The following is a 24349-nucleotide window of genomic DNA, read 5'->3' as shown; positions in this document are numbered from 1 at the left end:
TGATGTATTGTGCGTCAGTATTCTGAGCAAATAAATCACCTATCTGCGAGTGAAGTGAGATCGCTTCAAATGAGACTAATGGGCTTAGTTCTTTGAAACTCTTGCAGAACTAGGAGATGTTCATGACCATAACGAACATAACCATGAGAACCAATATCGTATTATGTTGGTATCTGTGTGGAGTATATCATCGTTTACACAAACGACATAATAGTTCAAGGACATCACGTCTACTAATTAGTCAGAAAAGTAAATATACTTTCACAAGGGAAGGTTCAAGTGATATTGCCTACTTATCCTATGCAAATATCGATTGTAGAAAGTTATCACCATGGCGTATTGTTTCCAATTTTATACACGTGGGAGATTGTTAGACAATGAATAAAATTATGAAATTAATTTAAATACCAACAAACAGATTCCTTAATGAATAGTCGTGTTCATTCGTGAACATTCGTATTCACTCGTGAACAGTCGTGTTCATAAACAGACATGTCATTTCGAGTTCTATTTATATAGAATGGAACTGTCAAATTCACAGACTTTGAAAAATTACTCTCTGGAAAACTTCTGCTCTTTGTACGTTGTTGTTTTCATGTTTCGGTGATAACGAATTTACACTCGATAAGAGTTCGCTTCCTTAATTTGTTGTAGTCTTGGAGACGATCGTCAATAGTAACGAAATTTGTTCTAAGGAGACTCCTAATCTAAACTTTGTTGTTTAATTTTTAGTTTTTATATGAGTTTTGTTTTTTTTACTTAATTACATCTAAAAAAAAAATTCCCGAATCAGATTCCATAATAAAACAAACAAACAAAGTAATTGATGGAGAGATAAGTTACAGAATTGGTATTGGGATATTTGAGATTTGGTAGGCAAAGAAAACCCAAAAAACGAAGGGGAAAGGGTATAATGAATTTACAAGCCAATAAAATTTGTTGAAGTGGTAACTCCACCATCAACAACAAGATTATGACCACTAACATACTTGGATTCATCACTAGAAAGAAAAAGAGCTGCCTCTGCAATATCTTTAGCCCTTAAAGTTTGACCTTTTAAGTTAGCTAAACCTCTTACAAACTCTTCCATCTCCTCTACTTTTTCTTCACAACCCAACCCAAATTTCATATCTTCATCTTCATCATCTTGGCTACTTGTCCAAGCATTAATAAGCATAGGTGTAGCAACCCCAAATGGAGATATACAATTCACTCTAATCCCATATCGCCCAAGCTCACAAGCTGTATTCTTGGTGAGCCCAATAATAGCATGCTTGGAAGCTGTATAAGCATGGGGGCCTAGCCCGCCCATTACTCCAGCCACACTTGATGTCGAAATTATGCATCCAACTCCTCTTGGTATCATCACTCTAGCCGCGTGTTTCATTCCTAGAGCTACTCCTCTAACGTTAACTCTCATTATTCGATCGAATTCGTCAGTATTGAAATCAAGAATGCTCTTGTTCTTTGGTTGATTTCCAAGTACTCCAGCATTGTTGAACATAATATCAACACGGCCGTAGTGATTTACTGTTGAGTTTATCAAGTTTTCGATGTCTTCTTCTTGGCTAACATCGCAATGAACAAATGTTACGCTTGGAGATAAGGTGTTTGCTAGAATGCTTCCGTGACTATCTTCAATATCAGCTATTACTACTTTAGCACCGTGTTTCGCAAATAATCTTGCTGTTGCCTCTCCAATTCCTCCAGCACCGCCTGTCACTATAGCAACTTTCCCCTCCAACCTGCAAAAATTTGTATATATATTTAAGTATATTATGAAAAAGAAAGAATATATAAAAAACAATTCACCTTCTAGGAGAGGAGCTGTTAGGTTCCCTTCCTAAGACATGAATGCCATTAAGGGTTTTCTCTGGCATTACTTGGGCAGGCATCGTTTTTATGTGAGCAATATAAATTAGAGAGAGAGAGAGAGAGAGGAGTAACAAGTTAATGCTGCTGAGGAAATAAGGAACAGCTTTTATAGGCAGAGACCTCTCAGAAATGTGTTGTCATAAGAGATTTCTAAGCAACTTCTTAGCTTGACTGGTATGTACTGTTTAAAAAAAAATCAAAATTGATGAAATTTTAATAAGTGTGTATGATAAAATTAGTGGTTGAGGTTAACAATTTTGATAATTATGGAGCAAAATGTTATTAAATAATAAGAAATGGTGTAAAGATCAACCTTTTGAATATATCAACATTTTGAATATATTAAGAAGCAAATGATACTAAATAATAACTCAAAAACCTAAATATTAACATTTTCAATAAATCGATAAGCAAATAGTGCTTTAACTAAAAAACAATAAATAATATTATTTTATAATCTTTGTTATTTTGTTCAACAGAAATTAACAAAATTATGCTTAGAAAAAAAAGTAATAATATTTTTTATGAAAATATTTATATCTTTATTATTAGACGGGATGGGAATAATAAAATAACGCTGATAAGGAAAAAATCACATGCTTATAAAAGAGTTATGAGTGTAAATAATGAAATTAAAATAATTAGAGATACCAAAAATTGGCTTTTGCCGTGATAAACTTTAATAATTTGGTTGTCCCCATGGAATAAGATTCCACAGAGTCTGAGGCCTCTAAAAAATCAATAATTTTCCCACTTTCTAGTATTACTAAATTGACCAAAATCTGCTATTGCAGATTCAAGGAACTATTCTATTTATTTATTTATTTATGCTATTTTTCATGTTGTCCAAGTTGAAAGTACAACTGTTTGAACTGGCAGCTCTTTTTTCTAAGTTTATTGTTGGCTTAATATCTCTGTGGTCCCTGAATTTGTTCCCATTTTATCATTTAGCCCCATGTACTGACTTAGTAGTTAATATATCATTGGTTCCATTTTGTCATTCAGTTACATGTACTTGGTAGTTAATATATTAGTCATTAACTCAATAATTGTAATACTTCATGTTATTTTATGGGTCTGATTGATTCATATAAGATATGAATGTATTGGAATGAATGGAAAATGTGGTTTAGAAAGTGTATTAAATAACAAGAATATATAAAATGAATCAAAATATATCATAATTTTTTTTTTCAGAATATATCATACTCCCTCCATTCCATTATATAGGTCATTCTAGCAAATTGGTTTTTTCCCTAAATATAAGTCATTCTAGGATTCCAATGCTTATTGCCCAATAGTGACATGAGAGAGAATTATTTTTTGTATTGGTACATGTGTTTTTTAATATTTCAATGCTTATTGTCCAATAGTGACATGAGAGATAATTTTTTTTAGTTAATCAATATATTTTTTAATTTGTGTGAAATATCCTAGAATGACTTATATAATGGAATGGAGGGAGTAATTTTTAAATTGATGGACTCGTAGGTTGATCATTAAATACAGAGAAAATGACAAAATGGATAAATTTAGAGGTAGTGGAGGTATTAAACCTTTATTTTGACTTCATTAATATAATCCATTCAAGATCCATCAAATCAACCCATAATTTTGACTTCCAACTCCTATGGTTAACATAAGCACATTAAATTATTGTTACTTTCATCATTTTATTGAATGCACCGCTCTAACGTTGCATATATTTTAATTAACACAATAATATAATTAACAAAATTTGACTTGAGTGATGATATGGATTTAATGCCAATGTGAGCATTTTAAATCCACAAAGAAAATTTTACAAGCTTAGGTTGAAGGATTTTACTCCCAGAGAAGAATAAGCTCCGTCAATGAAGGCTAAGAAATTCCATATATTAAAAAAATTCTCTTTTACAAGGAAAAGAAGAGCTTAAATTCCCCTCCCAATAAGACATCTTTGTCTTTTCTCTAATTGTTTTGTTTGATGAATCTAAATATTCTATCAAATTATTGGACAAGGTCTGCCTTCTCTCTAGGGTCTTCAACTCCTCTTCCTTTCTTTAGCCGTCGCCCACCGGCCCTCTTCTCCCCCCTTCTCCTGCACCCGACCCCTCTTCCCTTTTCTCCTTTTTTCTCCTTTTCTTTAGAAAATATTCGATTTTACCCAGATCTCCCAACAAAGTTCAAGGCTACTTCTATTTAGTTGAGGAGGAAGAAGGAAGCTTGTCTTCCTTCTTCCTCCTCCCCCTGCTTTTTATTTTTCTGTTGTGTTAGTTTGTTTTCCGTTTGTTGTATCGTTTTGGATCTGACATATTTTATCTGATCTCTGGATCCGTTTGTCGTGCATCTGTTCGTTAAAGTCTTTATTTCTGTAACCTTTTCTTTTGTAGCAAGTGCAGAAAAGGTAGATCTTATCCGTAGATCACTGGATCTACGTGGTTGCAAAAGAAGGGACTTAGATCCGGTGTTTCAGACTAGGCCAAAGGATGAAGATTGGACTACAGCTGCTCCGCTGCGAATATGGGGTTACGATAAATATATGGTTCAAAGGTCCTCTATTTTAGATGTACTTATTATGGCTTTTTTTACTCTTTGTAGTCCTTTTCTTGCCTTTGTGGTTCATGTAATAGGCTTTGCCTTTATGTATGTGAGGTTTAATTCCTTACTATTTTCATGCTGTACTATCAATCTTATTATCTAATGAAATTTTAGCATTCCCATAAAAAAAATAAAAAATTCCCCTCCCAATAGGAAATGAATTTACATCAATAACCTCACTAGGGTTTCTTCTAATTAAAACAAGCTAAGGGTAAAATAGTAAAACATAAATGATAAAGGATAGATTGGTCATTATTTTATGGGACAAACTAGTGAAAAACAGGGAGCAAAACGCAATTGAGCAGCCAAGAAGGAGTTCAGCGTACTGCTGAGAAAAATGAAGTTGACAAGGGGTTGACACGGCATGTCAACTTGAAAAATTGTTCCAGAAACTCTGCTTGGTCTGACACGGCGTGTCAGCTGGGATTTCAGCCTCCTCCTCGTTTCCTCAGGTCGTGTCGCTAGCGTCGGGGCAATCGCTGATTTCCTTTGGACCCGTGTTAGAGATATCCTCATCAAGTGAACTAAGGTTATGTTTAATAAAGCTGAAAATATTAGTCGATAATTTTAATTTAAAATGTTAAGTTAAAATTTTGACTTATCAAAATAAGTAATTTTTAACTTAATTGACCAATTTAAATGTTGGAGAAATAACTTTTATCAAGCACACTTAAATTAAATAAGTATTTGTTATCTCTCAAAACAAAAAAAAATTATTTTAGTTTTATGTAAATAAAAAGCATGTAATATAATTTAGAATAAAGTTTACACAATTTTCTCACATACATATGGCATATCACATGCCGTGTGAGAAAGATTTGAAAGTTTTCACCCAAAGAAATTTAATTCACACGTCGTGTGGGCTAAGTCACAGGATGTGTGAAACACAAAACAACCAAAAAATGAGCATGTAAAGAAGCCACGCGATGTGTGACTTAGCCCACACGTCGTGTGTAACAAAATCACAGCAGCAGATATGTTTGGTTCAAAGATTTAGGACGACCTAGACACCACAACAAGCGAGCAGCCGGACAAATGTCTCACCCATGAAGTCTAACACTTCATTTACTGTTGTATGGAAAGTGGGATGACTGTTGTATGGAAAGTGGGATGGAATGACAAAGAAGTTGAGCAAAAATAGGAATTGAGGGATGCATTCAGATTATGAGAAGAAGATGAAAGAAATTTACGGATAGTGGGCAACTTATTCAGCCAACAAACCATTCGAAAAAACTATAAATAGACCATAAAGACTTCATTCCAAACCACATCCAATCAACCCAAAAACACACCCTACACTATGTCAAATTCTTCCTAAAATTTTAGGTTTCGTTCTTCATAATTCCTAGCTTTAATTTAACCCTTCAAACTCATTTTAACTTCATCCAATCCTTTACCAACGCATTTTTAATCCATTTACATTCAATTGTCAAATCAATAGTCCAAAAGTTATCGATTCCTCAGTTAGAAAATCACTTAAATCATTTTCTGTCTAATTTTATAGTTTTTGTCCGACGTTTTTCCAGCTCCGTTTTAGACTCTTTAAAGTTCGACCTTACACTCGAATTCTCATAAACATTCATTCCTGACATTTTGAATTTCAATTTAGTCTTTCGTTTTACTGGATTCCATGTACGAAACCTCTCATACGAGCCGTCCAAAGTCCAACACAAATCTATCCAAAGTTAAACACTAGTTCCATTTGCAAGTCGCTCAGTATCGTGTGAACCAAATATCCGAAGACAAAGTCAGCCCCGCCTTATGCTGATTGCTTGAAGTGCCCGAAGTACTTTTGGATCCAAAGCCGACGTCAATTCAACGTCTAACCGAGATTGCCAACCATGGCTCTGAGTTTATCGTTTGAAATTTTCATTTTTCTTTATTGTAAATATTGCAATTCGATTTCTACACATGTTATTGAATAGCTTACGCTTGATTTTGCAATTGTTCAGCTATATGTTGGTATAGAGATTTCAATTGTAATTATTCAACTTGTGCACATGTATTCATATTGTCATTTACATCAATAAATATCCATTTTTAGCCAATCATGTGTCAATTTTTTACATTTATTTTCCTTTATTAATCCGTCTTTTCCTTATCCGCAATAACTTAAGTAAAAATCAATTATCTAGAAAAGTTTTTATAACGGTGCTAGAGACCCAAGGGATTTTTTCAATACTTGCGTCTCTTGTCAACCGATTCGATTAGATTTCAAGTTTAGGCACACAAATCCATAAACTTAACTATCCACATTAATTGAAAATTAATTTCTCTAGCACGCTCGCATCCAAACCACACGTGACAAGGTTGAATTTGGCATATTTGCAAAATATCGCTAATAATTTTTGGCACATCCAGTGGGACCTTTAGTTTTTTTAAGCTACCAAAAGTTGCACGACTTTATTAGCAAAATAAAAATATTTATTTACTTTCTTGCTTAGTTTTCATTGTTAATTCAATTTAATCATTTTTACTCATCACTACTCACGAAGAATACCGCCAAAGAAAAACACAAGAAAAGACCCAGTCCCTTCTGACTTAGAGGAGAGTCAAAATCAGAACCAGAACCAGAGCAATGAACCAGAGGTGCCCGAAGGCTTCGTGGTCGAGACTGTGAGTAATATCGAAGGTGCAAACAGGTCGATACTTAAAGAAGATGTCCCAATGGACTTCAAGACGACTATGAGAAATATGGAGATGTACATGCAGATGGTCATGGACGCACTCAAAGCCAACAACGAGGCTATAAATGCACATAAGGTACCAACTTTGGAAGAAAGCATTTTTGATCTCACTATAGAAATAGGAAAAATCCTAGAAAAGTGTGTTTTCCCAAAGTAAACATCCCATGGACCAACAGACAACGAAAAAGGAACACCGGTCCGCAGATGCCGAGGAAAGGTATATCCCACCGTAGGCTCGAGAGGAGAATTTGAGATTCAATGGTCGAGGTGACAAGATCGGCCCAAAAAGCACTCCAACTCCTTCTCGCCAGCAACATTTTCGGTTGCATATCGGGCCTAGCAATCACATCGAATATTATAAAGAGAACCATGTTCGTAATATGAGGAGAAATGATCAAAGAGGCGGATTCCACCCATAACAAACTGTACACACATGGATGGAACCAACAAACAACGTGGGAGAAGCCCAATGAATAAAGAATACCGTATAGGAGATATATCGTCCAGTCGTGAGGGAGGTGTATCATCCCGAGCTTTAGAAGTCTTATCCATGTTATTACAACCTGCAATATCTCTTGCCTCATCATTTTCGAATTCCTGATTTTAGTTTGTTTTCAGGGGAAGAATGACAGTCCGCCGTGGAACATATAGAGTGTTTCACATTATATTGCAGTGGATTAAGCGTAGACACTAACTTCGATATGTTACATTTGCGTTTATTTCCTAGGTCTGGGCCAGCGTTTTCTTGGTACACCACATTGGCATCATAGTCAATTCTTTCGCACAGAACCTGAGGTATGCGTTGCTGAACTTTCTCGCTTGGTGCAACGCCATGGTGAGCCTATCGAGAACTTCATTAATAGGTTCAAGAAAATGCGACATATTGTTGAATCAATATTCCTGAAGTCGGATTCGTCAAAATCGTTCAACAAGGGTTGGAATTCGAAAACCGTAAGAATTTTCAAGCCCTAGACTTCCATGATTATTATCAGTTGGTAGAGTATGAAGAACTGATAAGGGAGGACCATCGGCGAAAGAAGAACACCATGGGGATCTACCGGGGAGATGTGCCAACTCATGAGGTAGCAACTATCGACTTAACATATATTGGCTCTCGAACGTGCCCTATCATGTTGAAGAATCCCAAAGCGTCAGAGGTTGTCAAAAGAAATCCAACAACGTAGTACATTTTTTTACATGTCAAAAATGGAGGAAATCTTTGACTACCTGCTAAAGGAGGAATTTATCACCTTATCGCACCACGTAATCCCATCCAAAGAGGAGATAGGAGGACAATGTTGTATCATGACAACTGGAGCCATCATACTCAAATATGTTTGGGATTTAGAAATGCGGTGTAGGACATGATAAATCGAGGGATACTTCAATTCCCTGAAAAGAAAGAGCGTATGTTGATAGACGACAACCCATTCCCGGCAGTTAATATGATTAAGGCTACCTCATTGGAATGGGGGGAGGGTACGAAGAAGTATTTTTTTAGCGCAAGAACACGACAAGTCTGGATTCCAAAGGCGTCAACATCAACAATAAAATCAGAGGAAGTTGTGAAGCAACGGCAGAACTCAGAGGAGAAAGAGGTACAACAACGATGCCCACGTTTCATAACGCCTCCTAGTACGATACCTGTCGGCCGGTGGCAAATCAATAGCCATAAAAAATTCCCCAAGCCTTTCTCGAAAAACGCAAAGAGAAAGATGAGAAAAGGAGAGCTAGGAAAAGAAAAAATCAAGATGGAACCTATAGTGTTATTTTTAAGAAAGAACCTCAAGTGTTAATTCTAAAAATGCAAAAGAAAAAAGCAAAAATAAGGAGAAAAAGATGCAAATTCGTGTAGGCGATTTCATCATCCACATTGGTTGCTTGAGGCATTGATCAAATTGGGCGCACATAACGTCTGTATCATCGATGATTCACTACTAGTGGTCGAACAAGCCAATGAGATATGCGAAGTCCGTGAAGCAAGTCTAAAACCCTATTCAGAACTTCTTTGGGATCGCAAGTCTATGTTCGACAGCTGCCAATTCAATCATGTGGCCCGAGAAGATAATCAGATGGCCGATGCTTTAGCAACTTTATCCTCTATGTGGCAAGGTCCAGTCAAGCCACCAATCGATCCAATTATCATTGGGCATTCGACTGTACCTTGTTTCTCTTGCCTAGAGCTTATGGAGATCATGGTTGACAAAAAACCATGGTACTATGACATATCAAACTTCCTTGAAAAAGGGGAATATCCTGACAATGCAGACCAAACTGATAGGAACACTATTCGTAGGTTGGCTATACAGTTTAGACTTGTGGACGGTTGACGAGACCATTTTAGTCTTGTTACTTTCTATCTTATTCTATGTAATTTGGAAATATTTGGTGTTTAATCGATGTTTTTGTCTCATATTTTGTTTTGAAAGAAAGTTTAGATGTTTGGTGAAAATTCTGGAAATTAGTGGCCTTTTGGAGCATTTTGGAGTATTTGCAAATCAGAGACCAGTTTCAGTTAAGGTGTGGGGACGTCCTGTCTTAGCTGTAATTGAGAAACAACAGCCAACTTCAGTTAAGGCGTGGGCACATGGCTGGACAAATTTGGAAGAGAAAAAAGATATTTTCAGATTTGATTTTGGGATATTATCTTATTTAGTTGTATTTTATTTTAGTTAGGATTTGAATATTTCCTATTATCTCTATTTAATCATTAATTAATTAGAGATTTAGTTTCTTTCCTTGTCTCTTAAGTATATTTTAGTCTTTTTTCTTAGGCTTTTCCCTCTATAAATAGAGGTTTACATTCCTTAGAGGGAGAACTAGGTTTTACAGATTTTCATTTGTATTGTTGAATTGTTTTCATTATGAGTATCTAAGTTTCATTTTATGATTCAAGAGGGATTTCATTAGGTTGAAAGTTGTGAGGTTTCATGTATTAAATTCTTCAAGTATTAATTCAAGTTCTGATTTTCTTCTTCATTTCTTTTTATGATTATTGAATCGTATTCAATCTTCTATTCCTAAGTATTTATTCTTGATCCGTAATTGTCTTGAATGAATTACAATAAGTAGTAAACAATCGATCTTGAATTCAGACCAAACTGATAGGAACACTATTCGGAGGTTGGCTATACAGTTCAGACTTGTGGACGGTCAGTTATACAGATGCACCGTTGATGGGTTACTTCTACACTGTTTAGATGAATCAGATACCAGGAAGATCATGCATGAAGTTCATTCGTGTCACTGTGGTCCTCATATGAATGGTATTGCACTCTCAAAGAAGATACTTTGATAGGGCTTTTTTTTAGTTAGCTATGCAGTCCAACTGTGTAGAATGGGTTCGGAAATGTCACGAATATCAGATTCATACGGGACACCCACACCTACCTCCTCTTGAGCTTTAGAATCTGGTCACTCCTTAGCCATTTGCAGTGTGGGGGATAGATATCATTGGCGAGATTCGACCGCCTGCCTCTAACGGGCACATTCATCATTGTGGCAGTTGACTACTACTCTAAATGGGTTGAGGCCGAATCATGCACCAATATCACTGCTTCAAAGATGACCAAATTCATTGAGAGGAATATTTTTGCTCGATACGGCATGCCTCATCTTACTATCTCTGACAATGGAGTCCAATTCTAATGAGTAACGAAAGAATTGCTGGAACGTCACAGGATAGAACATCACAAGTCGTCTCCCTATTGTCCTCAAGCTAATGGCGACGTAGAGGCGGGTAACAAGTCTGTCAAGAATATCCTATGGGAAATGGTAACCACTTACCGTGATTGGGCTGACAAGCTGCCTTTTGCATTATAGGGTTACCGAACGAGCATCAGAACTCTAACAGGGGACACTCCTTATGCTTTAGTATATGGCACAGATGTTGTATTACCAGTTGAGATGGAAGTCAAGTCACTCCATGTACTGATGGAAGCTGAACTCCCGGAGGTAGAATGGGTTCATCTCAGATATGAACAACTCACCATGATCGACGAAAGACGTCTTCAAGCCTTGGACAGGTTACAAATGTATCAACAACACATGGCTAGAGCCTACACTAAGCGAGTCAGACACTAGCGCATTTCCTTGAAAGCTGATGACCTTGTTTTGAAACAACTGAAACAGGGACGATGTTGTGAGGCTCACCTGTTTTCTATCTCATCTCCACCATCTTAGTTAGAGTGGTACTCATAAAGAGAAGCACCGGGCAGCCGACCAACGGTCTTGAACTTCAGTTCACCATCAATCCAAGCAGATCAATGTCTCAACTAAAGACAGTGCAATAGGACACGAACCTCTCAAGATCTGATCAGCAATAGACACCAACCTGTAATCACAGATCAAGTCTATAGGGATGCAGAGGTACAACATCAAATATCACAGTATCATCAGTCTTGGCCAAGAGGCATCCGTCCTCTCCCTAGACATATAGAGATACAGTATCACACTCATCTTTTGACCATGCCTCGATTTTGATACTTCAATCAACCTTAATGCCCGCTGAGTCGAGGTATTCAGAAAAGAAGCCAACCTGTCAACGTCCGTGTAGTCAAGGATCAGTAGAGCCAGAGGCTTCATTAATGTAGAAGATACCCCCAATATGGCGCAAAACTCTTCATAAGTTGGACAGCTCTTGAGTAGTAAACCTGAACACATGAGCAGTCTTGTCCTAGTAGCTCACTGCAGCAGCTAGAAAGCTCTCATTCAGCTTCACTGGTATAGAGCAAAGCAGATTCCTCATACAGAGTGGAATGTCAGTGCAGTACTTAGCCTTAGGAACAGTCTTCCCATAATCACAGAATCGCTTCTGAATTTCCTGCATATCTAAATCAATAACACGTGTGATCTTAGCTCATGTACGGCAATAAAAAGTTCAAGGCATTCGGCAAGACATGACAAACCAATACTCAATGTATTTTTATTTATCATCATAATAAAAGTACTTATGAAAAAGAGTTTGTGTTTTCATCATCCTAGAACTAGGCAACAGCTATCCTAGTCCTAATGGCTATCCTCATCGGAGTCTACAGCCTCTCCAGCATTGGATCTGCCCATATCTGCACTGCCACCTATGAAGCTGTGCCCGCACCTCCATCAGCTCAGCTTGTCTGTCCCTCAACGCCTCCTCACGGCTCAGCAGATCCTCGTCTCTCCTAGACAGTGCATCCTGCATTAAAAGTGTAGACATTTTTAGGACATATGACATTCATACATGTGTAATACCTTCTAACTTGTTAAACAGAGTTATCGCAAACAGAGCACAGTCATTGTGAAGATGGTGATCTATCCCACGGAACAGGCGAGTCATCCTGAGTCATTCTAAATGACATACTCATAACTGTTGGTTCACGCTGATCCTCGATTGATGATCTTGTTCCTCGATCGGTGATCCTGATCCTCGATGAGTGATCAAAGCGCTGAACAGTTACCACCTTTTCATATCCTGCATATGAAAGTTAGAGTTAAACCATTAAGTGCATTTAATCAGATTAAATGTGTTTAATTTCAATAAAAATGTTTCGACTTTCAACACGAGTCATTCTTTTATATTATTATTATCTTTATCTACACTTTATCTTTTGGAATTAATTTAGAATTAATTCCTTGACAAAATTAACCCATAAGAAAAGGGAATTATCTGCATTCTTAGTGCATGTAATAAATTAATGAGTCCTTCGAAGATTCAATCCTACGCGCAGTATTCCAACAAACTCATTTTTTATGGTGTTAGACGGTATAATCAGTCCTTTGAAGATTCTAGCCTACGTGCAGTATTCCAACAAACTCACTTTTTATACCGTTAGACGGTATAATCAGTCCTTTGGAGATTCTAGCTTACGCGCAGTATTCCAAAAAACTAACGTTTTATTCCGTCAGACGATATAATCAGTTCTTCGGAGATTCTAGCCTATGTGCAGTAATCCAACCAACTCACTTTTTATGCCGTCAGATGGTATAAACAGTCCTTCAGAGATTCTAGCCTATGCGCAGTGATCCAATATTTTATGCCATCATATGATATAATTTACCCCACCAAGGCGCTTGCCTAAGTGCAGTTCCCCGGTATTCAAGATCAGTACTCAGCACCTCTCGGGCGAGGTATTATAAAGTTCAACCAGTCCTCAGAGCCTCTCGGACGAGGCATGATAAAGTCCAAAGATTCACTCCACCACGAGTCAAAGTCTCCCATATCCTATCCCAAGTGAGGATCGTGTATCAGGAGGCATATTCCTAACACCACATCATACTCAATTGGGAGGCAAAATATTTTGTTTACCCAAAAATTGTTTGAGGCACGACGTGGTTACTACGAGATATGCCTAGAAGAGTCGAGTCAACTACTCAGGTATGATTTCTTCTTCCCTCTCACCGTGCTTTTTCTCGATTAAGCGGTTTTATTCACTAAGGTTCTTAATTGATGCCTTGGCCCCAAACTTACGCTTAATCGAGAGGCAGCCTGTGAGCACAGACTTTTTCCGGCCCTAGTGATGAGCTTACATTATACTCTAGCTAACAGTTGGTGTACGTGGACTTCACACGGTGCGCTATGCGAGATACGAGCTAAGGACTTGGGCCCTATTTTCTGAGTCATTTTAGTTCGTTTCACTTTATTCTATCAAATTCTATTTTGATCTACATTTCTGAAATAAAAAATACTCGAAGTCCAAAAGGACCTTCGATCAAAGACCTGTTCCTCGATCGAGGATGAGGGTGTTCGATCGGCGATCCTTGATGGTTTCAGGCAGTTTTCGTCCCTTCTCCACTACTAAAAGGAGAGGAAACTGCAAGGACGAGGGAGAGATTTTCATCATTTGCAAAAAAAAACCAAAAAGAAAGAAAAGAAAGATTTTCAAGTGAAAACCATCTGAAATCAAGTGAAAGTGAGTGAAAGGAGGGTTTTCTACACTATTTTTCCAAAAATGAGTCATTTTGAGTTTCTTTTAGAGTTTAATTCTAAAAATGAGTTTCTTTTAGAGTTTAATTCTAAAAGGGAGTTTCTTTTAGAGTGTAATTCTAAAGGAGAGTTTCTTTTAGTGTTATTATGAGGAATTAATAAAAGTCAGTTTTTCTCTCTCTCGGAAACGAAGAGGCACAATCGTGAAAGCTATAAGTAGAGAGACATCAGAATCACATTTGGTGGAGACACACAGAGAGAACAAGAAAAAATATCAAAGACTCTTCATTCATCATCGTTCTTCCATGGCTTCTTCTTCATCCAAGATGAACTAACTTCCAATTTCAAGCTAGAGGTTTTTAGGTCTTGAACATTCAATTGGGAGATCATTCTGCACTTAATCTTTTTCATCTAATTCAAAGAATCAATTTTTATTCTTTTCTTGTTCGCATTGCATGATTTAATTGAATCTTTGATTTGATTATTTACTTGTAATCGTTTCACTATTTAGATGTTTAAATACGTAATTCTTTAATTCATCTAATGCAAGTAGCAAATAACATAGTTAATTGTGGACAAGCTTTTAACCTATGTTGTGAATGTAATTGATATGCTTTAAATAATCCTACTTTAGTGATTATTGTGTAGAATTGGTATCTCTTTTACACTTTAATGCTTTCAATCAAATTAAATTCTGAAGCTTGTTTGGAATTGTTTAATTGATTAGGGAAAATTAATGAACTTTTCTTAATGGTCCAATCGGTAAGAAGAGATAGGTTGTTAATGCTTTTTAATAACCATAGCTAATTTATTTGAAGGGTTGAAATTTATATTTTTTTATGATCGATGATCAATTGGTTCAATTCAAGACTCAAACTTAACCTCTAGCTAGAATCTTTCTCATACGTACTTTAATGCTTTCAATCAAATTCAATTCTGAAGCTTGTTTGGAATTGTTTAATTGATTAGGGAAAATTAATGAATTTTTCTTAATTGTCCAATTCGTAAAAAGAGATAGGTTGTTAATGCTTTTTAATAACTATAGCTAATTTATTTGAAGGGTTAAAATTTATATTTTCTTTGATCGATGATCAATTGATTCAGTTCAAAACTTAAACCTAACCTCTAGCTGGAATCTTTCTCATACATATTTCTCAACTATTTAATTTTTTCTCCTATTTTATTATTACTTGTTATTTTTAATTGTTAATTTTGAAAAGTTATAATTCTACCAGTCTCTTTGGATTCGACCCTACTCCACATTTATTGTAGTATTTGGATTCCAAGAGTAGGCATTTTATTTTTGGTGAATTCGACACTTATCAAATTTTGGCGCCGTTGTCGGGGACTGGTGTCTTAACAGAATTATTTCTTTTCATATTGTGCTTAATAGTTTATGCCTCGTTCTTTTCGTACGGGTATACCTATATTTGATCCTAAGATAGAAAAAATTGCTCGCCAATTAAGGAAGCAAGCAAGAGAAAAGAAAGAACCGAAGTCACCTGGTTTGGGCTTAGCAATTGATTCGTTAGAATCAAGTTCATCGGCTAGTGATTCATTAAGTGAATTTGAAGAAGAAATAGAAATGGCAGAACAAACTCTCAGAAATTGGACAATCAGGATACAATCCAACAACCTCTCTGCATTAAATACCCTGATCTAGAGGTAAATTTTGAATTAAAATCTGGGTTGATACACTTATTGCCTACTTTTTGTGGTATTTCAGGTGAAGATCCACACAAGCACCTTAAAGAGCAACATGTGGTGTGTTCTTGTATGAAACCACGGGATATCACAGTGGAGCAAGTCAAAATGCGTCCTTTTCCATTCTCATTAACGTATAAAGCCAAAGATTGGTTGTATTATCTCCCACCTCGATCCATCAAATCATGGACCGAGATGCAAAAGCAATTCCTTGAGAAGTTTTTTCCATCTTCAAGAGTTACTTCAATCCAAAAGGATATATCTGGAATTCGCCAAATCGCTAGAGAACATCTTCATGAGTATTGGGAGAGGTTCAATCAATTGTGTACCAGTTGTCCCAACCACTAGATAAGTGACCAATATTTAATTCGATATTTTTATGAAGGTCTAATTTCGTCTAATAGGAATCTGATCGATGCTGCTAGTGGTGGAGGCTTAGTGGACAAGACTCTAACTGAAGGAAAGAATCTAATTACAAGAGTTGCTGCGAATACTCAATAGTTTGGCTCTCGCCAAGATGTTTCTGAAAAGAAAGTGAATGAGGTAAGAAGCTCTTTAGTTGAAAAACGACTTGATATTCTTAGTTCATTTGTGCATAAAGCATTATTGGGAAACACTCAATAAGTGAAAACTTGTGGAATTTGTTCGAGTCCCGACCATCCAACTGATGTTTGTCACACTCTCCGAGAGGAAGAACAAGTCAATGCTATGGGGAATTTTCAAAATCAAATGAGATATGACCCATATTCACCTACTTATAATGTCGGGTGGAGAGATCACCCAAACTCTGATTATGGTCCAAAGAATAACAATTTTCAGTAACAAGGTTTCCAACCTATACAACAAGCCCCTTCACAACAAGAGCCTCCTAAGCAAGGTATGACTCTGGAACAAATTGTTACTGATATGGCTACTAATGTGCAATAATTTCAGCAGAACACTTTGACGTTCCAATAAGATACTAAGACGAGCATCCAGAACTTAGAGAACCAAATGAGTCAAATGGCGACTTCAATCAGCATGTTGGAATCTCAAGCTTATGGACATCTTCCATCCCAACCCGAGGTGAATCCTAGGAAGAATGTTAGTGCTATCACATTGAGGAGTGGCAAAGGAGTGCAATCACATGATAACTCAGAGGAAAAAGAGCTAGAGAAAGAGAAGGTCATTCCTAACCCAAACTCAAAGGAAACACCATCACCCCTCATTGTAATTCCTCCCCCGTTCCCTAGTCGATTTTCAAAATCTAGAAAGGAGGATCAAGAGAAAGAGGTACTAGACTTGTTTAGAAAAGTTTAGATAAATATCCCTCTTCTTGAAGCAGTTAAACAAATTCCTTGTTATGCTAAATTTCTTAAAGATTTGTGTACTAACAAAAGAAAATTGAGAGTTGATGAAAGGATAAGTGTATTGGAGAATGTTTCTGTGATAATTAAAAAGAAACTTTCTCCTAAATGTGAAGATCCAGGTATGTTCTCTATCCTTTGCAAGATAGGAAATGTTAGAATTGAAAAATCTATGTTGGATCTAGGAGCTTCAATTAATGTTATGCCATGTTCTATTTATGCATCTTTAAATGGTGGACCTATAAAAGAAACGGGCGTGATAATTCAATTGGCCGATATAACTAATGCTTATCCCGATGAGGTGCTAGAAGATGTACTTGTGCAAGTTAATAGTTTGGTTTTCCTGCGGACTTTTATGTTTTGGATATGGCTGATGATGATTTTCCTAAGTCTTTCACTAATTATTTTAAGGAGACCATTCCTTAAAACATCTAAAGCCATAATCAATGTGCATGAAGGTACACTCACTATGGAGTTCAACGATGAAGTGATTAAATTTAATATGTATGAAGCTATGAAATTTCCATGTGATGTAGCTTCTAATTTAGCTACTGATGCTACTAATCCCATGCATGAGATTTTTTACAACAAAATTTGTGAAGAAACATTGCAAGAGGAGCTAAAAGAGGTTTTGTGTGAGAAAAGTGATCCGAAGATAGAACCTGAGGCCGTAATTGGTAAATTAAAGGTTGTGTATCTAGGTGATAATGAAACCATTCCGGTGATCATACCAAAAGGAATGTGTTGTCCTAAAATGTGAACACTAGCAAGTGCACTAGGTACAAGTAATAAAGTGAAAGTAAATTATCGTCTCCGCAGGGATAGAACAGTTAAATATGATTACTTAAAAATATGAGCACAGTCAGATTTAAAGGTAACTGATCACTTAAATTGAATTGGTGTTGATTTGATAAAATAAAATGGTAAAGCTAGTTGAAAAGAAGTTTAATTTCAGATTTGGGAAGAACATGCATACATCAGGCACAGAAATGGTAGTGAATAGGCGCTTCGCTCCTTATTCATTAAGTAGAAACAGCTTTGGCTTAAGGTACCTTTCACGAAAATCGGTTGAGTCAGGTGTCCATTGTTCCCAACGTTCTTTAAAAAAAATTAAAATAAGTCTCATTGAGATTAATATATTTCCAAGCATTAAGAACAAGAAAGCATTTAATTAAATAATTAAAACCCTTAACATATAATCAATTACGTCTCTGTTTCATAATTATACGTGTTAAGTGAAATTTCAGTTTCACAAAGAGAGTCTCCTCGTAATTGTTCCACTAAGAAATAGGTTAGCTACTCCTATTTAACGCTAATTACTCGCTGAATAGCCAAGCTAAGTATACTTAATGAATTTAAAGGGAAGTAAACATGCTCTTTTACCTATTCCTGCACAGATGCATACCTGTTAATTAAATTACTCACTGATAATTGAATGAGGTAAGACAAAAATAATAAGAAAGAAGAGAGCAATTCATTCAAAATACTAAAAACAAAGTTACACACTCAAGATTCAGATGTAAAATCTGAATGAATCAAAACATAAAAGAAGGCTCTTTAAATAGCCTAAAAATCCAGCAGAAATCATTGTTCTATATAAATTAAAATATTCAAGATATGGTCTGGCAAACTGTTCTGACAGGCAGGGAGTAGTCTACTGAACAGTTAGACAGCCCATACTGTATTATTTTCTTCCAAAATCATGACTGTTCAACAACACATTTAATTCTTCTTCAAGAAAGGCATCTTTGGAATTTAGGAAAGATTAATAGTTCATATTTTGGGGTTCATGCTTCACCCAACCAGTTGTTCTCACTCATTCCTGGTTGTTCTTCTCCTTTAATCACTCATTTCCTCTTGCGCACAGCGTGAGCTCTTCCACTGAACAGGCAGTGACCCTTGAACAAGCAGAATATGTTTTTCTCCAAATTCCTCTTTGATCCTTGGTTCTCCATTTTTGTCTTTTTGCTCCTCCAAAATACCAATTTCACTCTAATTAAGCACAATTGATCTAGCAAGGTCCTCTTTCTCCAATCTATAGAAAAATCACTTAAAATTCTCATTAATAGCTTAATTATCCAATTAAATCATGAGAATTAAGGGGGTAAAAATAAGTATAATATACACATATCAGAATGCATGAGGAAATGTTGATTCAGGTCTTGAAGGAACACAAAAATGTCGTTGGAATTACTTGAGTATTTGGTTTAATGTCGAGCTAAAGACAATAAATAAAGGAGCTCTTTTGGGAGGCAACCCAAATTTCTCTCCATTTGCTTCATTTAAATTTTGTTTTATTTAAATTCGGTTTTAGACATAAATTTGTGTCTTTGTGTTTTGCATATTAGGGACAATGTGTGTGTTAGTGTTGGGGGGGGGGGGGGGGTTTAGGCGATTTTTTTTGCATTTTAGTCTTCATTTTAAATTGAGTTCTCTATGTTTCGTTTGTGTTTTGTGTTTTCATTTGCATTTCGGTAGCTTGTGTTTTAGTCAAGTCGTGTTAATCATATTCTTCTTAACTTGATAGGTTAATTAGCTCGTATTATCAAAATTAATTAAAATTTATGATGAGTGTTGGACTTAGTAATAGTTTATTTGGTAGTCTTCATTTTGAGTAATCTATTTTACTGAAATGATCAAATTGATTGAAAAGTATGCAAAGCTTGGTATAATTACCCTCAATTTCTGTGAGCTTTTGAGCCAATGGAGCAATTTGCTTAAACAACATCAACGTTTAACGTTTACTCCAATTTTTTCATATTATGTTTGAATTCATACTTGGTTTGCAACTCTGGAATTTGCATCAAATGCTTTTGGAGACCATACGTTTTTAGTCACGTATTGAAGTGAGGAAGGCAATTAGGATTAACCACTCACTTAAATAGCCTAACCTTTTTTAGTTTTTATCCACTACATAGCCAAGTTTGAGCTTTTAACCTTTTCTTTGTTGTACACACTAAATTGTTTTCCCTTTTAGCCAAACACTGACTTTTACCCTTAATCTAAGAGTTGGTAAGCAAGTCAGTTTTACAAGTTTTTTTTTTCATAAAATGTCCGCACTAGTCATTGTTCTTATCTGCTAATATCATTCAAAAGGAAGTTTGTCCTTTAAAAAAATCAAAAATAAAAATCAAGGATGTCTGAAATTTTGTATGTTGCATTTCAAAAGTTCGACAGTCAGTCTTATTCTTTGTTTTTAATCAAAAGAAATAAATTCTCACTTTTGTTTATCAGCTGTTTGCCATCAATATTTGACAGCTGAATTTGTCTCTTCTTTGTTGGCTATTATGTTTCACATCTTTTTAGCAGCTAAGTTCGTTCTGATCTTTTGTTTGTTCGCTTCTATTCAAAAGAAATAAATTCTCATTTTTATTTATCAATTGTTTGCCATTAATAGTTGACATCTGAATTTGTCTCTTCTTTGTTGGCTGTTATGTTTCATATCTTTTTAATAGCCAAGTTTGTTCTGAACTTTTTTTCATTTTATATTCTAAAAAAAAGAAAAAAATGAAAGAAAAAGAAAAAAAGAAAAGAAAAGAAAAAAATCGACAAAAATATATCAAGTTTTGGTAAACTTTCTTCATTTCCAATGCAGATGTTATAAATTTAGTTTCTTTTGACTTGCTTGCTATTTTTTTTATTGTTAACCTAATCTTTCCTTTTTCTATACCTTTAACCCTAACCCCATTACAACCCTTTCAAAGACCTTCAGATTTTTGTTTTGACTATATAATAAAGTGGTGGAGATTAGATTGAAGTGCAAATTCATAGTAGTGCATTCCTTGTGCAGAATCGAGAGCTTTCACGTATATTTTTGCCTAAACACATGTGTGAATTGAGTGACCACCTTGTGAGAGTTATCTAGCTTTGTATGTTTGATTTCGATAACATTGTTGAACTTGGTGTCTTACTTAACTGTTGAATACAAAATTAACTGTGAAAACTTCTGATGTTTTGATTATTATTGCGATTCATTTCCATAATGCTTGGTAATTTGAATTGGATAGTTTTGGAGGATATTGATAATTGTTTTTGTGTTTTTTTTTTAGTTTAATTTTTATTTAGTGATGTTCTTGCTTAGGGACAAGCAAGGTTTAGTGTGGGGGAATTTGGATAGGTCCATATTTATACACATTTTTATATCTTAATTCCTTAGGGTTTCAGTTTTAGTTTAGTTGTTTAGGTGCAAGTTTACCTTGTCTTCTGTTTTGTTGGTGTTTTAGAGACTCAATTTCAAATTGATGGTTAAAATGGTGATTCTACGGAGCTTAAAGAGAATTTGAAGAAATTTGTCAAGTCTTGTGTTGAAAAGGAGCTTCAAATGATTATCTATCCTAACATATGCCTATGTATCAATAAGCATTTAATGGAGGATTGATGACTTATGTTATGAGATTCTTAACATATATAATATTTATGAGATTTTAACTCTATTAGGATTTTCTTAAATAGTCCTAATTAGAGTTTAATCCTTAAAAGGAGTTTCTTTTAGCGTTTAATTCTAAAAGGGAGTTTCTTTTAGAGTGCAATTCTAAAGGAGAGTTTCTTTTACTATTATTATGAGGAATTAATAAAAGTCGGGTTTTCTCTCTCCTAGAAGCGAAGAGGCACAATCATGAAAGTTATAAGAAGAGACAATCAGAATCACATTTGGAGGAGACACACAGAGAGAACAAGAAAAAAATATCAAAGACTCTTCATGCATCATCATTCTTCCATGGCTTCTTCTTCCTCCAAAATGAACTAATTTCCAATTTCTAGCTAGAGATTTTTAGGTCTTGAACATTCAATTGGGAGATCATTCTGTACATAATCTTTTTCATATAATTCAAGTAATCAATTTCTATTATGTTCTTGTTCATATTGCATGATTTAATTGAATCCTTGATTTGATTATTTACTTGTAATCGTTTCGCTAATTGGATGTTTAAATACGTAATTGTTTAATTAATCTAATGCAAGTAGCAAATAACATAGTTAATTGTGGACAAGCTGTTAACCTATTTTGTGAATGTAATTGATATGCTTTAAATAATCATGCTTTACTGATTATTGAGTAGAATTGGTATCTTTTTCATACTTTAATGCTTTCAATCAAATTAAATTTTGAAGCTTGTTTGGAATTGTTTAATTGATTAGTGAAAATTAATGAACTTTTCTTAATTGTCCAATCGGTAAGAAGAGATAGGTTGTTAATGCTTTTTAATAACCATAGTTAATGTATTTGAAGGGTGGAAATTTATATTTTCTATTATCGATGATCAATTGGTTCAATTCAAGACTCAAACATAACCTCTAGCTGGAATCTTTCTCATACATACTTTAATGCTTTCAATTAAATTAAATTTTAAACCTTGTTTGGATTTGTTTAATTTAATCGATTAGGGAAAATTAATGAACTTTTCTTAATTGTCCAATCGGTATGAAGTGATAGGTTGTTAATGCTTTTTAATAACCATAGCTAATTTATTTGAAAGATTGAAATTTATATTTTCTTTGATCAATGATCAATTGGTTCAGTTCAAGACTCAAACCTATCCTCTAGCTGGAATCTTTCTTATACATATTTCTCAAGTATTTAATTGTTTTCTCCTATTTTATTATTACTTGTTATTTTCTATTTGTTACATTCTACAAACCAAACCCCTCCCCCTCCCCCTTTTACTTTTATTCCTATCCTCACCCCTTTAACTCAGAACACATCTACTGAAAAGGACAAGGAAACGACCGCTGAGACTTCTCTAGGCAATGACAATCTTGCCCCAGTGATGTTGAGTGAGGTCAGAGGCAGCTTTAGTTAATCTAAGACCAAGGTTGCTTCTAACATTGAGTCATGAGATTAGCACTAGAGAGTCTATAATTAGCACATTGAGTCAGGCCGCTTCTTACTAAGGCTGCTACTAATTTAAATAATTTTGTCAAATCAAAATCATGGTGGAAATGTGTTTCAACAAACTCCCCCATTTTGATGTTGGCAAAAATATTAAACTAGGAACTCAGCATGAGGCTCCCCATGATTGATGACCTTACTTTTGCTTCTGAGTTCTCCCCCATAAGGGTTGGCCTACTGGTTTAGCTTTGCTTTAAACAGTTTAAGGTTTAACTAGCAAGGCTGAGTTCAAGGTCAGAAGCAGGTGAGGCTTAAGAACATATTCATTCACTCAGTCTTGATACTTGTAAAAAAAAGATTATCTCTTAAGTTATTCAGGCATCAGAGATGAGAGTAGCATTCAGTCCTCAAGGTTACTAAGTTAAAGTACTCAGTGGCTTATACTTGATTGTTTTTTATTATGCTCTTAGGTTGAGTTATTTGTTCAATATCTTTAAGTGTTTAACATTATGAGCAAGTCAAGATAAGCTGGACATAGGCAATGGAATTGAGAGACTTAATCAAATGAAAGCATAATAGACAGAATATAATAGTCAACACACGATAGATAAAAGATATATTCTATTTAATCAACACAACATATTAGCAAGGCAGCAGTGATACACTTAACAAAAGAAGCTAGAAGATCAAAGAAGCTAGTCAAGATATCTAAGGAGTCTATCTACTTCTTAATGTTGTATTGAACATTTTTGGACTTTCTTTGTTGTTGTTGTTGTTGTTGTTGTTGTTGTTGCGGTCTTGGGCCAAAGGAAGAGGAGTGAATTTGTTGAGTTCCTTGCTTAGTAGAACGGCTCCTAGGTTCTTCCTTGGATTTCCCTTTGTCTTTCTCCCCCTTTTTGCCAGCATCAGTACTGGGTTGGGAAGAGGAAGGGAGAGACTGACCAGCAGCAGTGCATGAAAGTTTGGATGAGAAATCTTGAGCTCACTTGCACTTGTTGAGAGACCGTTGAAGATAAACAGTCCAGCTTCCATCTGTGATGATGGCACAACACCAGTTGCGCTCATGTTGCTGAGGATGAATTGGAATGCTTTCGTGTGCCAAGACATCGCATCAGTGAGCTTAGCAATGCATTGCTGGTGAAGGGTCAACACAGAGCTGTCCTAACTGTGACGCTACTGGGTCAGATGTTTGACGTGCCCATAAGTTTCCTTAGTGTTGTGGTAAATGGCAGAGGTCTTCTTTTGTTCAGTCTCCATGGCCGCACAATTAATGTTGAGAAGCCTAATGGCCTCAGTAACTTGCTCGATGGTGCACTTAGATGAAGACGTGATAGAATGCTGAGCTTTAGAGAGCTTAGTGGTCATCTGCTGGAAGTGTTGATTTACTTCAGCAGACGTGGCAGCAGTTGTGTTGCAGTTGAGATAG

General features: G+C 35.6%; 1 protein-coding gene across 1 annotated transcript; it reads right to left on the bottom strand.

The window, feature by feature from the left end:
• Positions 1-802: 802 nt before the first annotated feature.
• Positions 803-1937, bottom strand: LOC136206152 (short-chain dehydrogenase reductase 2a). The gene is made up of 2 exons (XM_065997091.1): positions 1813-1937; positions 803-1745 (listed from the first exon to the last, which is right to left on the bottom strand). The coding sequence occupies exons 1-2, from the start codon at positions 1893-1895 to the stop codon at positions 920-922; spliced, it is 909 nt and encodes a 302-aa protein (XP_065853163.1). The 5' UTR covers positions 1896-1937; the 3' UTR covers positions 803-919.
• Positions 1938-24349: the final 22412 nt, after the last annotated feature.

This window comes from Euphorbia lathyris, chromosome 9 (assembly GCF_963576675.1).
Source record: "Euphorbia lathyris chromosome 9, ddEupLath1.1, whole genome shotgun sequence".
In the NCBI taxonomy this organism is placed as follows: Eukaryota; Viridiplantae; Streptophyta; class Magnoliopsida; order Malpighiales; family Euphorbiaceae; genus Euphorbia; species Euphorbia lathyris.
The sequence above is the reverse complement of the archived record's forward strand: the minus strand, read 5'-3'. Positions and strand labels throughout refer to the sequence as shown.